Source organism: Mytilus edulis, chromosome 5 (genome assembly GCF_963676685.1).
Source record: "Mytilus edulis chromosome 5, xbMytEdul2.2, whole genome shotgun sequence".
Lineage (NCBI taxonomy): Eukaryota > Metazoa > Mollusca > Bivalvia > Mytilida > Mytilidae > Mytilus > Mytilus edulis.
In genome coordinates, this window is record NC_092348.1 from 40,199,350 (window position 1) to 40,217,274 (window position 17,925).

General features: G+C 31.6%; 2 protein-coding genes across 2 annotated transcripts; one reads left to right on the plus strand and one right to left on the minus strand.

Moving 5' to 3' along the window:
* Positions 1-337: 337 nt before the first annotated feature.
* LOC139523657 (uncharacterized) lies at positions 338-5,967 on the minus strand. Its single transcript, XM_071317839.1, has 3 exons — positions 5,870-5,967; positions 3,510-3,845; positions 338-2,852 (listed from the first exon to the last, which is right to left on the minus strand). Exons 2-3 carry the CDS (start codon positions 3,838-3,840, stop codon positions 964-966), a joined length of 2,220 nt encoding a protein of 739 aa, XP_071173940.1. The 5' UTR covers positions 3,841-3,845; positions 5,870-5,967; the 3' UTR covers positions 338-963.
* Positions 5,968-8,853: 2,886 nt separating this feature from the next.
* LOC139523658 (ficolin-1-like) lies at positions 8,854-17,574 on the plus strand. Its single transcript, XM_071317841.1, has 5 exons — positions 8,854-8,984; positions 10,873-11,021; positions 14,618-14,714; positions 15,710-15,874; positions 17,256-17,574. Exons 1-5 carry the CDS (start codon positions 8,906-8,908, stop codon positions 17,507-17,509), a joined length of 744 nt encoding a protein of 247 aa, XP_071173942.1. The 5' UTR covers positions 8,854-8,905; the 3' UTR covers positions 17,510-17,574.
* Positions 17,575-17,925: the final 351 nt, after the last annotated feature.

Sequence of the window (17,925 nt, forward strand, 5' to 3'; positions counted from 1 at the left end):
AACACATGAAGCGTTGTCAGACCCTTGTTAGCAAAGAGTGGATAAAGGATCTGTATTTGAATCAGATTGTTTAATTAACAATTTCAAATCATAAAATGAAAAACTCTTAAAAATACTTAATACTGTTGAAGTTATATTTGGTTCAAGGCATAATAGAGGCGGAAAATATCGAAGGGATAATAAAACTCATAAGTTTATAACAACTAAAACTGCCATGGCAATAAACGAAAACCGACTAAAAGAGAAGCAACGGAATTCCCCACTTGTGTTTCCCATAAGATCATTTGATTGTAAGTAAGATATTGAAATTAGGATTGAATGAATCTTCATTGCATTATCACGATTATTGCTTTTATCAAAATACAAGGCATATACATATATGACAAATACAACAGAATACAGAGAACTATTAAATAAATTAAAATAATGCAAAGATAACTTATAATAACTCATACATGTGTACAACAAATTAAATGATAATTTGCAATCTTACTTTCCATGCAGCTATAAGACAACTAGTCTCTTAGTTAAGCATTTTGACCCAGCTTGTAACAGAAAAATAAGCTTTCGTGTATTTGGCCATAAACAGTAATATTTTGCCTTGATCGTAACACCATCCCTTGATATTTTCTTTTATCAGCGACCAGATATTAATAAGTGAAACGCATATTCATATTTTGAATATATGGACAATGCATAAGATTGTATCATAATTTCTTTGAGAATAAGCGTTATTAAATTACAAAGTACAATGCTTGATGATTCAAAACTAAGATGAATAATATATGCTGCATTTAAATTTTGATTTTTTTCTTTTTCAGATGTACGACAAACAGATTCACCATGTTCCAAAATAATGAAATAAAAATGAAAAGAACACGTGAAATAATTTTATGCGTCCCAAGTGATTTTCCTGATTTCCCGTCATCAGGAATGCTGAAAGCCGCAAGCTTCATCATAACACTAAGATGTCTTACTCTTATCGCCGGAGAGTTCATAGCATATTTTAAGTATTCCTAAATTCAAATTAGGAGAAAATGTGATAAATTCTGTTTCTTTCACTGTGCACTTTAAATCACGTATTGCCTGTTGCCTGTTAGGAATATCACCAAGATGATGATAACATAGAAATCTAAGAAAGTGTGACATGGTAATAGGCGGTATAAAAATGGTCACGTCTCCCTGTGTAAGCTTTAATTCTTCTGGTATTAAAGAAGAGTCTTTCAAGTACATAACACAGTCTACAGTAGCTATTTTCATCCTGTTGTTCAATGTCATTGTGGAATGCACATTTTGTCTGTAAATTTTTAGACAATCATCCGTGTAGATATTACTGCCTACAAACAACATATTAGGTGTACATCTTGATAAAATATAATGTATAAGTCTTAGAGTTACATTGTACTGTCCTGTCACGTAATAAAACGACGCGTATAACAACCAACCTGACACAGCATCTGTATTTAAGCCGTCTTTTAAATGTCTATGATAACAATTGTGTATTTTGTACGTTTTATTAATTGCGAATGGTGACGGTAGTACTTGTGCTACATGTTGATTGATTTTGGCAAAGTGATATTTACACACACCAGTAATAAATTTAGAAGATTCAGACTTCAATAGATATTCAACCAATTCAAATTCTTTATAATAGTCTGACATATCTCTATCATGCGAATATGGCAGGTAAAAAACTTTATAAAATAGTGTGTCTAACTTTCCAGACGACTGTTCCCTCGGTTCATCTAATGAAAGATTAAAGCTGTTGTTCTGGAGAAATAAATTCGTTAATAATCCGCTAGTCTTACTACACTTTATGCTATCAAGTATGCAAAGGAGTATTTTATTGTTTCTCCGATCGATCTTTCCTAAGAACATGTTGTGTTCAGGTATGAAATAGTTTGGACAGTAACATTTGTCTATCCATGATATTAATTTATCAAGACAGAGAGAAAAACAATTAAACAATTTAGACAATCGAAATATTTCAATATCTTCCTCTTCCGAAACCCAGAATAAAGCCGTCTTCAAAAAATAGGAACACAACAAATCTTTGACGTCCTTATTTTTGTTAATGATATACTTTAAGGTTATTTTCAGAAGACTGTAACATAAGAGTTGTGTGAAATTAAACGAATGAACAAGTAGTTTTTCTGCAACAGAGAAAGACAATCTCCATAATACGAAACTATCTGATATTGTTTTAGGTCCTATAGGTACTAACAAACACCCGTAATTAGTGATCCTGTCAATTACAAAATTAGGTGGCCACTGTTTTCGATAACGCCAAGCCCATGGTTCTGCGCTACAAGGTAAAACTGTACTGCGTAGGCAGAATGCAATATCAAAAGTTTCGTCTTGGTCTGATATACATGGACCATGTAAAGATAGCGGCATATTCAAATAGAGCTGACGAATACTGTTAACAAAGCTGTCTGATGATAGATAAAAACATTTACAAGTATCTCCAAAAGAAATAGATGGTATCAAGAGGGATTCATCAAACTCTCCTGTTACTAATTTGAGTTTAGTAAATCCAGGATGATCAGAATCGGTCTCCATAACCAGTGTAGGCCGTTCTGATGACTGTTTGATATTTCGTGTATTTTGTATTACGTCTACACTATTGATAACGTACATTACATCTCGGTCACTGCCTAGTAAATCCAATCCCTCTGCTAAACTTCCACTTGATATTCTGGTAAGCGTATCCGACGTTGCATTGTATATTTTATCATTAGTTATGCAGAGTCGTTGTCTATTACGTATATCTATTTCAGTACCAACAGTATTTATGAGGTGTTTAAATAAATTTGTTTCTTCACAATCATTTCCTGGCCCTTGCAAGTAATCTATAAAATTTGGATGTATTTAGTTAAACTGCAATAACGGTTGTAAAAAGTAATTATTTACATTCATGCTTCTTTTTATGTGTTGCTGTAGTTTCATGGCTTTTAATTTTTACTCTGAAATCATACCAAAATTCCTTACTTTCAATTCCAAAGTTATTGTTCTTATTTCAATTTGACGTCATAATTATAAGCATTTATCTTCACAAATTAAATGCATAATAAATATCATAAAGATAAACAGTCATCAATCTTTTCAATCTACCTTTTGTTTTGGCAATTGCTTGTACCAAGTCAGGAATGAGACAGTTGTTTTCCATACGTTCTGTTGGATGATATTGTCAAGCGTTTGGTTTTGTCAGATTTTATGGACATCATCCTTATTGAATATAAACTCATTATAGATACCAGGATTGAAATTTTATATTTTATATACCTTTGAGTTCGGTATTTTGTAAATATGTTTTTAACTTCGTGTTTGATTTGGCTTTCCAATTGTTTTGTTTCGAACGCCACTTATAAGTCTTATGTAGACCACGTCTGGCCCACTAAATTACAAGCCTTGTAGATCTATAGTTTTTTTTATTAAAATTATGTATCTATCAACTGTATATTCACCATTGTCGGTAATATAATAGATATAAATAAATATATACATACATTTCTCTTGGTCTGTACAGTCCTGTAAGTATTCAATGTATTCGTTTGAAGATTTGTCTGGACATCTGAGATTGAGTATCCATTGTTCTTGTTTAGTTCTTCTTTCTAAGCAAGCTTTAAACTCACGTTCAAACTGACTGATTGTCAATCCAAAAACACCATTTGAGATAACCACCCCTTCGTCTAAAGATATATAAATCAACGGCGTGTATCTGCGTGTTCCAGGATATGGAAAACGTTTTAAACCATATTTTTCCAAATACGTAGTTTTCTTCATTCCATACAAACATTCGTCGTCATGGTTTTCTTTTTTTCTTGCCTTTCTATACATGGCGACTGTAAAGAAAAAAACCCAGATGTATTCCGTTATAAAAAAATCTATCCCAACCAACTTGTAATAAAGAATACCACATATTTTCAATAAGTCGGTTTATATCTTGACTTTCATTAAGCAATTAACATTATGGGTTGGTTTACACCCATTCTGTACGACAAAACTTATGTATAGTGTTGTTTGTCTTTAGGTCGTTTTAATTTTTTGCCATGGCATAGTCAATATAAAAATAAGGAGATGTGCTATAATTGCCAACCAGACAACTATCCAACAAAGTTGAAATGAATTGGATATCAGCAGTTATACGCAACCTTACGGCCTTCAACAATGAGAAATACCCATACCATAAAGACGGCTATATAAAGCCCCTACATGAAAATATGATACAATTCTACCGAGAAAACTAACGGCATAAAACAAAACAAAACAATTTACGAAAACTAAATATCGCAGACATGAATCCACGACAATCACTGAACTATAGGCACCTGACTTGAGACAGGCACATAAAGAATTTGACAGTCTGTTTTTGACCTATGAGTTTTATTATACATTTGGCACCTTTCGCCCCTGTTCAACAGTTATGTAGTAACATTCAAGCCGCACCTGCATATAAAGTACATAATCTTTTGTATTATACAATAAACAAAAGCTACTTGTGTTTCCCATTATAATTTTCTTGATAGTGGGTTGTTGCTTACCAGACAGCTACAAAACCAACGATTCGAAGTGGTAAAGTTGAAGTCATCTATTCAACAGTTTTACGAAGGCTATCATGAGTAGGTTGACCTTTATGTATATTTTCCAATTGACATAGTCACACTTTCGCCAGGAGAATGTAAACTGTTTATCTTTCATTAGCTTATATCATTACTTGAATTAAAGTTTGATACTGCCAGAATTTGATTTCTCAATGGTCATGATGTCGTTGTATTAGTAAGATTTTCATTTTGACAAGGTATTTTTCTATGTCATTCTATGTTTATTGAGAGTCAGTTTTTTAGTGCTAATGTGATCTGTTGTGTATTTATTTTTATTCCTCTTATCGCTCGTATTTATTATACAAAATGATGACGTATGTCAAAGAAAATAAATGATATCATATTAAAGAATATGTCGGCTAGATAAATATATGCTTTTTTTTTTTTAGGATTTTGACACGATGAAAACAACTTTTATGAAAACAGATTTTTAACGACAAACTATTTGACCCTTAATAATGTTAACCTGTTTCGTTGGAACAAACAGACTACTACGTTAGAAATTCAAAGAACACAATATAATGAATAAAGTGATTTTATTTGCGATGCTGTTAACATGTGTTTTGAAAATAAGAATAACTGCTGATTTGACAAAATTTTACGTTTTCAGCTGATTTGATCTGGTAAATAAACATTTAATCTTTTAACGGATTCAGTGGTTTCTTTCAATGCACTTGTTGTTAAAATTTTGGTTGTGTCGATTTCAGACGTACTGCCTAATAACTCTGTGTGAGCAGTTTTTAGTTACTAGCACACCAGTGTAACTTGAAGAGGTAGACATAACTGTACAAAATGTGTCCCAAGACAGGAGCCTCTCGCCTTTGTCAGTCTTGTATTAGTTTTAACTTAAGTTTCTTGTGTAAAATTTGGCTTTAGTACGGCGTTCATTATCACTGAACTAGTATATATATTTATTTAGGGGCCAGCTGAAGGACGCCTCCGGGTGCGGGAATTTCTCGCTGCATTGGAGACCTATTAGTGACCTTCTGCTGTTGTCTGTTATATGGTCGGGTTGTTGTCTCTTTGACACTTTCCCCATTTCCATTCTCAATTTTACTAATAAAAGCTTTTTATGATCAGATCATATTTGAAATTACTACGTTTGTGTATATTGAAGTAGTCATTATTGTTATTTTTAAAGAAAAGCACGTAGGAAGTCTTTGTAACTTCAACGTCTCGGAAATGATCTAATATTATTCGATGATACCACGAACGAATGTATTTCTTGTACGATAAGAATTTTACTGAAAAGGTTTAGACCTTACCTTTCTTTTGATATAGCTTGATATTAATTCGTTACTTCGTCTCACAATATCACTTGCACTATTCATAGACGTAGTTACAGGAAAATGAAAAAACTTCCTGGTGAATAAGTTGTAAAGTTCTTTTGCTGAGGATATCTTATTATGGTGTTCGTACTTAAACATAAGTGTTTAAGCGAATTGTATCGGAACATAACATTAGTGTGAGAATCCTAATTTGAAATCTAATTCATTTCAAAATTTTAATATACATACATTTGTCATTTGTTATATCTTGAGGGGAGCTCGCGAGTATTAATCAATTTTTTTTCTATTATAGGATTTCGCTATATTTTTTCATAAATGAACTTTAGCATATACTTAATAGAAAGATGAAATAAAAAAAATGGGATCACCGTTAATTTAAGCTCACAATCTGCCTCCGAAAGAAGCATTCATTTTTTTTAATATCCTTTTTTTCTGTTGAACTAATAGGAACAATAAAGCATTGTAGAGGTAATATCGAAATAAAAAAAGAAATAAATTACAGAAATCGCTTAAATTTTACAATTATTTAGTTTATGTAAAGCTTATTTGAAAACAATAATAAAAAATATAGGTCATCGATGAGTTTAAAAAATAATTTAATTTAAACGCCAAAAAAAAAGGCATTTTTGCATCAAAGGGAGATAATTTGGAGCTTTTTCAATGATATAATGATTTGTACCATATCATAAAGTTATAACTAAAAGTGTTATAAATAAAATTTGTAATGAAAAAATAAATGTTTAATATTTCGCTGAAATTTTTGTACCCGCGAGCCCCCTTAACAGCAGCGCCTGCATCATGAGTATACATAAAATTATTCAAGTAGATTTAATATTCCACGGCTTGCGTTTCCCATCACGATTTATAGAATTGCTGCTAATAATGAATGGGTCCAAGTAATAACGTTTGAGTCTTATGTAGATGTAACATGCGTCTGGCGTATTAAATTATCAACCTGGTACCTTTGATACTAGTACATGTAACTATTAGCATGTCGAAATGTAGAATTGGGTTGTGTTTTTGTGTATTTCTCTGTACTTAATGTTCTTGTATTTATTTGTACTGTAGTCCTATCATGTAATGTTGTCCTTTTTAGTGTTATATTTAACATTGTCATAAAACACGAGGCTCGGCTAGCCACAAAACCAGGTTCAACCCACTATTTTGTCTTAAAATGTCCTGTTCCAAGTCAGGAAAATTGCAGGTGTTAACTTAAGGTTCGTTTCTGTGTTGGTTACATTGTCGTTTACATCATATTTTACACTTAAATGTTTCTGTAATTTCGTTGTTTTCCTCTTAAAGATATTGTGTTTCCCTCGGTTTTAGTTTGTGACCCTGATTTGTTTTCTCCTAATCGATTTATGAATTTTGAACAATTGATACTACTATTGCCTTTATTTGAGACATTGCTTTGCTGAAGCGATTAAATCATTTTATTTTGGAAGGAGTACGCAGTTTGATTAACAAGGTTATATTAAATCCTAGCTCCGATCCTAAACACGTCGGTATTCTTTACCAATTTTTTTTCTATATAGAAGTCATAAAGAAATTCATCAGGAGGAATTTGGTATGCCACTTTACCATTTTTAGAATAAATGGTTAAAAAAATTTGATATATCAAAACATTAAACTTTGAACAAACTGGTAATGTCCTCCCTGATTGGAAACAAAAGAGACACTATCAGTCACTAGTCAAATATAACAACATAATCAAAGAAAAAAGGCCAAATACACAAACAACAGTTTTCATAGCACTTCAGAGAAAACTAAAGATTGACTTACAGAAACCTTACCAATAGTGCATACCCGGTTTTTGGTTGGTTTCATTTTGCTCCGTGTTTAGTTTTCTACGTTTTTTTTTGTATACTGTTGTATGTGTTTCGATCTTTTTTTATTTTTGCCTAGGTATTATCAGTTGGATTTCAGCTCATGAGTTTGAAACCTTTTTCGCCTCTATTTTATACGAAATGAAAAAAGTGACCGTTACATTGTTAGCAAGAAGTGCATATTGGTAACCAAAGAAATAGTTTGCCTTTAACAACAAAATGATCATATTTGGTAACAACTCGGGGAAGGGGAGAAGATACGTTCTTTACAATGAGTGATAGAGAAAAGTAATATGCCACTTTGTTATGATGAGGTCGAATTCAATTCCGAAAGTTCAGTATTTTAGATATGCAGATACAACCACAGTCAAACATGCATCTGGTATTTGAAACATCTACGTTTTCCCTGTCCATGAAGTAGCGTAATATAGCTATATTTTTTTTAAATTAGCTTTAAATTGTTAAATATATATGTTAGTTCAGTATTTACTGAATGTCTCAAATGCTCAACACTACCTCAACAGTACGCACTTTTTCTATTCTAAAAAAAAACTGGATGCAGCCTCAGCCTGTAAAAGACAGAAGAAGGAATTGTCTTTTTAATCGATCTAAAGCTAAATTCATAAATCATAGGTTTGGTAATCGTTTGCATGGCAACATTATAAACCACTTAAGTAGTACTCGTGTAATTTGGTGGTCTCTTCGTATGTTATTTTAGAGAAGATTGTTACCTTGCTGTTAATGCTATAGAAAAAAACGGATCAGGGATCGGATAACTTAATATTCATAATAAATATTCACCAGAGTGTTTCTTGTTATACATGTACTTATCAAACGCGTATTTAATGTAAAAGAGCCAAACAATGAATTGTTATACTTTCATTGGCGCGGACTTTTTTTCTTCACATTTCAATATCTATAGCTATAGGAGATCATAAAGCCGTGTCTCATATTGCAGTATTGTGGAAACATACTTTACCTATCCCATACGGTATAGTTTTAACACATGGCAATGTTATTTGAGTAGCAAAATCGGCAGACAATATCATATTTTTACAAAAATCAATATACATGTATATGTTGAAAAAAAATTATCACGCGATGTTGTGATTTAAATATATTCTTGATTTCATTCTTAAAACATCTCTATCCAATGTTCAAGATTTACCACCACTGAACAGCTCCAATGAAATCAGTTGAGATTTCTTTCCTTGTGATATGTGGAATATTTGTTACCAGCATTAACGCACATCTTAAAGACAATAGTAAGTATAATAGAATAAGAACTAAACAGTAAATGTTTGAGACAATTATTGCACATCACTTACAGATAGCATAAGGGATGCTGACCTAGCATTGATTTTAAAAGCAGTATATTTCGGCAGATATAAGATCGAGATCATCCAATAAATATATGACCATACAATACGACGAAACGAGCTTGTTTGTCTTGATATCTTTCGTGTATTGCCATGACGTTGTGAGTTTTAAATATTCCTTTTACATGTTATATCTCTTTTGAATAGAGATTCCTTATTTTCTTAAGTTTGTTGATTAAGATTTTCCTAGGGCGCCAAGTGGTCTAAGTAGGTTATTTACTGTACCATTACCATGAGGTTAGGAGTTTGAATCTCTCACAGGGGAGGTCTTTTCGACTAATCTTTTTTTTACAAATACCGAAGTTTCCGGTGGTCCAATCCGTGAATTCAGGCTTCATCCACCTCGGTTCATTCGTATATAGAACTTGTCGTTTTTTTGTTTTTTTCAATCATTGATGTAATCGTATAATTAGTGTAAGACAACGCAAATTGGTTGGAGTAAATTGCTGTATTCGTGTTCGTGAATTTTTTTCTATGCTTTCGTAAATTAATTTTGCTAAACAAATCCAGCTTAAATATCTGATCATTTGATTTTCATGATTGACCTAAAACTGTAAAGAATTTTTCAGTGTTAGTCTTACATTTGTCCTAAAAGGACGTCTTGTCTATCATTTTTTTTGAAGTAACCAAACTGGGTTATTTTTGTATATAAAAGGTTTATTCACAAAACCTTCGTACCACTTCTTTAGTATGCAAATTGATTTTATTAGCCCTCTGTATGTCCGTATAGGTCAATTGCAAACCATAAAACTCATATTGTACATTTGTATGTCAGGATTGTGTCGTTTTCATCAACTTTTAGTAAAATCCCTTCTTCATAATTTGCATCAATACAACTCTTGAATTATTAAATGTCTGTAGTTGTATTACAGAATTATTCATCTGTTTCGAAACATAATTACGAAAATACAAAAAGGATTTTAATATACATTTACACATTGCAGATTGCATATACATGAATATTATTGAATTTAAAACATACACGATTATGATATTCAAATGCAATGCATAGTAACGCTTGAAAGAAATTTCATTTTAAAATACTTTGAAAAGACAAGTTTATTTTTCTTTTAATGAAATCGTGTTAAAAACAGGACACATGTGAAATTAAACTGAGATATTTGAAGAAAAAAACCCCCAATGTTATATGTAAGCATGTAAGTGTTAAATAGAGTTCAATATAACACTTTAGAGAAAAAGGTAAACTCACAAAAATACTGAACTCAAATGGCAAAATTATATCTCAAACACTTCTAACGAATGGATAACAACTGTCAGATTCCTGACTTGGTACATTCATTTTCCTATGTAGATAATAGTGGATTAAACCTGGTTTTATAGCTAGCTTTACCTCTCAGTTGTATGACATTTGCATCAAATTCCAATATATTGACAACGATATGTAAACAAAACAGACAGACATAATAGGTAAAAATGTCAAAAATTAGGGTACAGCAGTCATCAGAGTGTAATTATCTTCATAACTGTGATAACAAACAAATATGTAACAAAGAAGCACAAAAAGGCATAAAGACAAAGCACTCTAGCAAAAATAAAAGACAAAAATTCAATTTTTTTTTGAGTTTTAACTTTATAAGGTTTACTTATTTCAATTTTGCAACTTTGATTTTCTGATCTATATATCAAGAATAATTCAAATCGTACCAAAACGATTGTAATCATTCTTTTTTTAGTAACACCAATGATAATAAATGAAAAAAAATATTCCAATATTAATCCGTATTCCAAATTAATACAATCATTTTATATGTAGATGGCTATTTCAAAAACCGTCCGAGGGATTGTACAGACATTGATATCAAACAAAAGAGTGGTGTCTATAAAATTTACCCAGAAGGCTCCGCTGATGGATTTAACGTATACTGTGATATGACGACAGAAAGTGTGAACGGCGGCTGGACGGTAAGACTTTTTAATGCCCCATTTATGGGGCATTATGTTTCTGTTCTGTGCGTCCGTTCGTTCGTCCGTCCGTCCGTTGGTCGTACCGTTCGTTCGTTCGTTCGTTCGTCTGTCCCGCTTCAGGTTAAAGTTTTTGGTCGAGGTAGTTTTTGATGAAGTTGAAGTCCAATCAACTTGAAACTTTATGATATGATCTTTCTAGTTTAAATGCCAAATTAGAGATTTTATCCCATTTTCACGGCCCACTGAACATAGAAAATTATAGTGCGGATGGGGCATCCGTGTACTTGGGACACATTCTTGTTTCAAATATTTTTCTGCCTTTCCTGCAAAAAATTAGCTCTCATGCAGTTTTGTCTTTAACACTTTCGATTGTGAATATATTATACACTAATAAGTAGTTAACAATCATCCTGCATGATGGTATACTCTTAAAGGGAAGAAAAAAGTACGTTGTAGTCGAAATAATGTTTATGTTAATTTAACGGATGACATATTTTTATATTTTGGAACATCAATGCCCTTCAACTTTGTACTTGTTTGGCTTTATTATATATTTTGATATGAGCGTCACTGGTGAGTCTTATTTAGACGAAACGCGCGTCTGGCGTACTAAATTATAATCCTGATACCTTTGATAACTATTTACACCACTGGGTCGATGCCACTGCTGGTGAACGCTTCGTCCCCGAGGGTATCACCAGCCCAGTAGTCAACACTTCGGTGTTGACATGATTAACACTTCGGTGTTGACATAAATATCAATAATTTGGTCATTTTTATAAATTTCCTGTTTACAAAACTTTGAAATTTTCGAAAAACTAAGGATTTTCTTATCCCAGGCATGTATGCTAATAATATTATTATTGTTTGACGTAAATTTTACATTGAGGTTCTGAAAAAGGAAATCACCAATTCACCAACATTCCAACTGACTCCATTTTCAGAAAAAGAAATCTGGAACAAACATAAACTTTTAGTCACCGCTTTACAAGCAGAGCCAAATACAATGAAAGTCCCAACTATGTATTGGCTTCCGAAGCTACACAAAACCCCTTACAAATATAGATTTATTTCGTCTTCAAGCCATTGTTCAACTACTAAATTGTCTATTCTTCTTACCAGCACACTTGGTACAATTAAAAACCTGATTATAAATTGTTTAAATAAGGCCTTCGAAAATAGTGGAATAAAATACTTCTGGAGTGTCAAGAACTCGTTGGAAGTACTTGATAAATTGCATGCTTATATTGGTGATTTTGAATCTGTTCAAAGTTTTGATTTTTCTACACGGTATACCACATTGCCTCACATACTCATTAAGAAAAAATTCACACACCTAATTAAATGGGCATTCAAAAAATCAGAATGTGAATATATATGTTCAAACTCGTTGAGGTCATTTTTTAGTAGCAATAAACAAAAAAAAAACTATGTTAATTGGACATGCTTTGATACTATATATGCCCTTGAATTTTTACTAGATAACATTTTTGTTCGCTTTGGGGATTCCGTATATCGTGAGATTATCGGAATTCCAATGGGGACTAACTGTGCACCACTTATTGCGGACCTGTTTTTGTATTGTTATGAGTTACAATTTATGACAAAAATAAGCAAAGACCCATCGAAACAACATCTGATAAACAAATTTAATAATACTTTCAGATATTTTGATGATATTTTGGCTCTCAATAATGACGACTGCAGTATGTATATTAATGAAATTTATCCTGTTGAACTTACTTTAAATAAAGCTAATACTAACAATGACCACTGCCCTTTTCTCGATCTTGATATCTATATCACTAATGGAAAGCTGAATACTAAAATTTATGATAAAAGGGATGATTTTTCATTTCCTATCGTTAATTATCCGTTTTTAGATGGTGACGTTCCCTTGTCACCATCTTACGGTGTTTATATATCTCAACTTGTACGATTCGCTCGTGTATGTAACAATGTTTTAGATTTTAACGAGAGAAATTTATGTATTACTGAAAAATTATTACACCAGGGTTTTCGATATCACAAACTAGTCAAAACATTAACTAAATTTTATCATCGGTATAAAGACATCATTCGTAAATATAGCTCAACATGCAGACTTCTAATACGTTCAGGTATTTCACATCCAATTTTTTATGGAAATATTCTTTATAAAGCACAAAGGTGTCAGTATTCACCTCAGAAACTTAAAAAACCTTTGAATAGACTTATTAAGAAGGGATATAATTACGATACTGTTGTCAAGTCATTAAAGATTGCATATTTTGGGTCTTTGCATCGGAACTAAACACATTTATTCTAAAAACAGTTGTTGGCATGACACGGGTTATGTTCTTCTCATATATGTTATGATGGTATGATACTAAACCCCTAACGGGAAGGATTGTGCCTGATGTTCATATGATGAAATCATAATCTTTCAGTCAGTTTAATTGAAGTCTGGAGCTGGCATGTCAGTTAACTGCTAGTAGTCTGTTGTTATTTATTGTATCATTTTGTTTATTTTCTTTGATTACATCTTCTGACATCAGACTCGAACTTCTCTTGAACTGAATTTTAATGTGAGTATTGTTATGCGTTTACTTTTCTACATTGGTTAGAGGTATAGGGGGAGGGTTGAGATCTCACAAACATGTTTAACCCCGCCGCATTTTTGCGCCTGTCCCAAGTCAGGAGCCTCCGGCCTTTGTTAGTCTTGTATTTTTTTAATTTTAGTTTCTTGTGTACAATTTGGAAATTAGTATGGCGTTCATTGTCACTGGACTAGTATATATTTGTTTAGGGGCCAGCTGAAGGACGCCTCCGGGTGCGGGAATTTCTCGCTACATTGAAGACCTGTTGGTGACCCTCTGCTGTTGTTTTTTATTTGGTCGGGTTGTTGTCTCTTTGACACATTCCCCATTTCCATTCTCAATTTTATTATAGATTACCTTAGCCGTATTTGGCACAACTTTTTGGAATTTTGTATCCTCAATGCTCATCAATTTTGTACTTGTTTGGCTTTATAAATATTTTGATATAAGCGTCACTGATGAGTCTTATGTAGACGAAACGTGCGTCTGGCGTACTAAATTATAATCCTGGTACCTTTGATAACTATTTTTTATTAGCAGTTAATGTATTTATTAAAAAAAAACTATTTATACACCATTGTTCACATAGAGGTAAAATATATTTGACGTGTCATATTTGAGGATTGGTTTTACATAATAGAGATTAATGGTAAAAGATAATAATGAAAAGCAAAAGAAGCAATTTAAAGAAAACATAGAGCCCAAAAGACTTCAAATGAAAAAAAAAAACGTGTAAAAATAAAGAACTAGGTTATAAAATATTGATTACAGAAAAGAACCATGTACAGAATGAAGATATAGGATTAAATTTCAAGAAATTTTACTTTTAATCTAATACAATATTCAAAACGTTATTTATATTTTCGGGTATTATTTTTTTTATTGTTCAATAATGTTGTATTCTATCATTTTATAGTCGTAAAAAAATCGTTGTCATTGTATAGATTTGAAAACTAGCAAGGGTCCATGGTTGCTTCAATAAAGAATTTCGATATCTATTTCTATGTTAATTAGGTGTTTCAAAGAAGAATGAATGGTAAAAAAGATTTTTACAGAGATTGGAAAGAATATAAAGAAGGATTTGGAAGTCTGAGGAGTGAATTTTGGTTAGGTATGAAGTATATGTTAATCTTTTAAAACTATGAATTATTGTATGGTCGTGGAGGATAGATATGCCTCATTGTCAATCAGAGTATAACAACCTCTACTTAAAAAAATATTCCTGCAAAACCTACAATTGTATCATATTTTCACATGTCCTGGACAGATATATTATAATTTAAACCCGAGCGTGAGCGTAAGGACAAAAACATATTTTGTCAACTCCTTTAATTGAACAGACTTTTAACGATCTAAACTAGGTTCATTTTTAATTTAAAAAAATTATTCTGATGAAGCAGATGACAATAAAAAATATTCTGAATGCAGATTTCCCCTATACCTTATAGTGTTAAATTTTGAAAGCAAATAATTTGATTGATTGAGTCGAAAAACTAAAAAAAAAAACATTTCCAATTGACAATCGGTAATAATATGTTAAATTGGTCATTATTGCGTTGTATAACATCGAACTCGACATTATATATATTTCTTTAATTCTTCGTCAATTTATCCCTTTCTGCACCCATTGTATAACAAAAATTTAATCAACGTGTTGTTCGTTTGATCTCAGTATTTCATTGGTTAAAATCCGATTATGATGTCGAATTATATATATACAACTCGTCTAAACTCGTCTAAACATCAACCCGACAATGTTAGATCTGTAAATTTGCTTTCGCAATTTTTTTAAAAAATTTGCGAAAGCAGATTTACAGATCTAACATTGTTTGGTTGATGTTTAGATAAGTTGTATATACATAATGTACACAGTCATGTATCACCATCATTGCTGGTGATCCGATGGATAAATCTGTTGTAGAGTTGTCACTGACTCAGACGTTATATACATATATATATGAAGTCTCATTTGCACTCATACCACATCCTCCTATATCTAAAAAATAACAGTGGGTAATATGGGGCAAAATAGTAACCTGTATCGTTCCATCATTAAAAAAACCATAATCCTTACCTGCTTACATCCTTAAATACTTTATTTTTCAGGTAACGATAGACTCCATATGCTGACGGCACAAGGAAAATATGAACTGATGATAACCATGGAAGATTTCTCCAATCAGAACCGTTATGCTAAATATGATAACGTTAAAGTAGGGAATGAGAAATCGAAATACCTGTTGACTTTTGGTACTTATAGGGGGAATGCAGGTATGTTTAACTAATTACAAAAAAAAGAAAAACTTTTCTTCTAAATCTAAATGAGAAAACTTTTTTTAAATGTCTCTTTTCTAACAAACAGGAGAATATTTTCATCATGATTGCGTGTTTTAACCTAACTGAAAAAAACATTGTATGTTTTCTTCACATTTCATTATAATTATTTTGTTTTCAGTGCTTGTATTCGTAACATATCCATTTACATCATTTCTTAATGTAACATAATTAATCCACAGACAAGCTGATTTGACAATCGTGAAAGTAAATTGTTTAGTGTCTTTTTGCTTTAGATTTTGTCAATTGATAAAGGATTTCATTTGAAATTTTCCCTTTGAGTTCGGTATTTTTGTTTTTTAATAATTTAGCTGATGATTGAAAGTTCAACAAATTGGTCTTATTAAATATTTTGATAAAAAAAATTAGTCAAAGTTTTACACGTAAATTATCAAAACGATAATGAGGTTTTTAAATAGACTGTGTGCTATGGTATCTGCTCATTTGGAAAGGAGGACAATCCGAGGACGATGGTAAAATTCATTTTCAGTCTAGAGGATATTTAACTGACTGTTATGCACTCTCTCAACTTTAAATTAGTCACGACCATTACGGGTTGCGAATTTTTTTGCAGCGATAATCTCCGTCTAAATATAGTTTACATATTAAATAATTCTATAAATTGTAAATATATCATTTAGGAATCAGTATCAAAATGATAACGAATCTTTCCTATGATAAAAAGAGACAAGTTACCTAATTTACACGTTACAATATTACAGGTTTTTTTTTACCTGTGAAGTGCTTTTTTAAAGGTACCGTTAATCAGAAACTTTTAAACACAAAACAAAATAAGGATGTTTTAGTGTTGAATACACAAGGAGTTATATGAACAATAATACCATACAAATGATATAATAACATATATACAAATGATTATGAAGATCACAGTTCAAAAAATGAAAACTTATATTCGTCTCTACATGTATGAATTCAAATGTTTTTTTTGGTTTTTTTTTTTTTTTTTATATTATCGACATGCATTTGGCGAAATCAGAATTGTTGATGTGTAAAATATACATTGTACATCTGATTTTTTTCGTACTTTTTAAAGTGCTTTTTATAAGATGATATGTAATGCTAAATCATTAAAGTGTGGTTTTAATTTGATAACTTTGGGTGAAAAAAATCTGCAAGACGTATTTACTGAACTTGGATTTATAAATTAAATAAACCTCGTAGGGTTGTACTGAATCCAAAAGCACATATACATGATACATGTCTTGCGTTGTTTACACGAACACTAATACAAACCGATAGTTTAACTTATTCTTTTTTTTGCAATATCGTCAAATAGTTCTTGTCTTTTGGTTTACAGGAAATTCCCTGTCCCCTCATCATCATGACAAAAAATTCTCTACAAAAGACCAGGATAATGATGTTTCTTCTGACAATTGCGCAACAAAATACAAAGGAGGGTGGTGGTATGGCGCTTGTCATGGTGCTAATCTGAATGGACTTTACCTTTCCGGTAAACATTCTTCTAATGCTGATGGAATCAACTGGCACGCATGGAGAGGTTATAATTACTCATTAAAACGTTTAGCAATGATGATAAGAAGACTAAATTAAAAAAAGAAAAACAGATTTTCAGTCGAAAATTCAATATAAAATGTTTAATAAAAAATATTCTACCATATGAGTAATTTATCTATCGTTCGTCAGTCCCTCCGTAGGTCTGTGGGATATGATAAAGCATCTGTAAACAGTTATTGTAGAAAAATCTACAATTTTTGTTATTTGATATTATCTGAAAACGTGGTATACTCCTCTACGGGACGTTGTTTATTCGAATCTGACATACCATTGTTTCTATGATAACAATTCACCACCTCATATTGTTGATTTTTTTTTATGAAACAAGACACAGATACTTTATGTTTAATATTTTTTTTATCTATGAGATGATAACAAGTTGAACATAATCTTATACAGTAATTAATCACACGTTGAACATCGCATCTAATAAAATAAACTGGAGAGAAAGA

Bases quoted from the DNA above. Each gene is read 5' to 3' on its own strand.
- LOC139523657 (XM_071317839.1), bottom strand. From the start codon at position 3,840: ATGTATAGAAAGGCAAGAAAAAAAGAAAACCATGACGACGAATGTTTG. The intron at 2,853-3,509 runs GTATGTATATAT...CAAATTTTATAG, and splicing joins CTGTACAGACCAAGAGAAAT to ATTACTTGCAAGGGCCAGGA.
- LOC139523658 (XM_071317841.1), top strand. From the start codon at position 8,906: ATGAAATCAGTTGAGATTTCTTTCCTTGTGATATGTGGAATATTTGTT. The intron at 8,985-10,872 runs GTAAGTATAATA...TTTTATATGTAG, and splicing joins CGCACATCTTAAAGACAATA to ATGGCTATTTCAAAAACCGT. The intron at 11,022-14,617 runs GTAAGACTTTTT...TATGTTAATTAG, and splicing joins GTGTGAACGGCGGCTGGACG to GTGTTTCAAAGAAGAATGAA.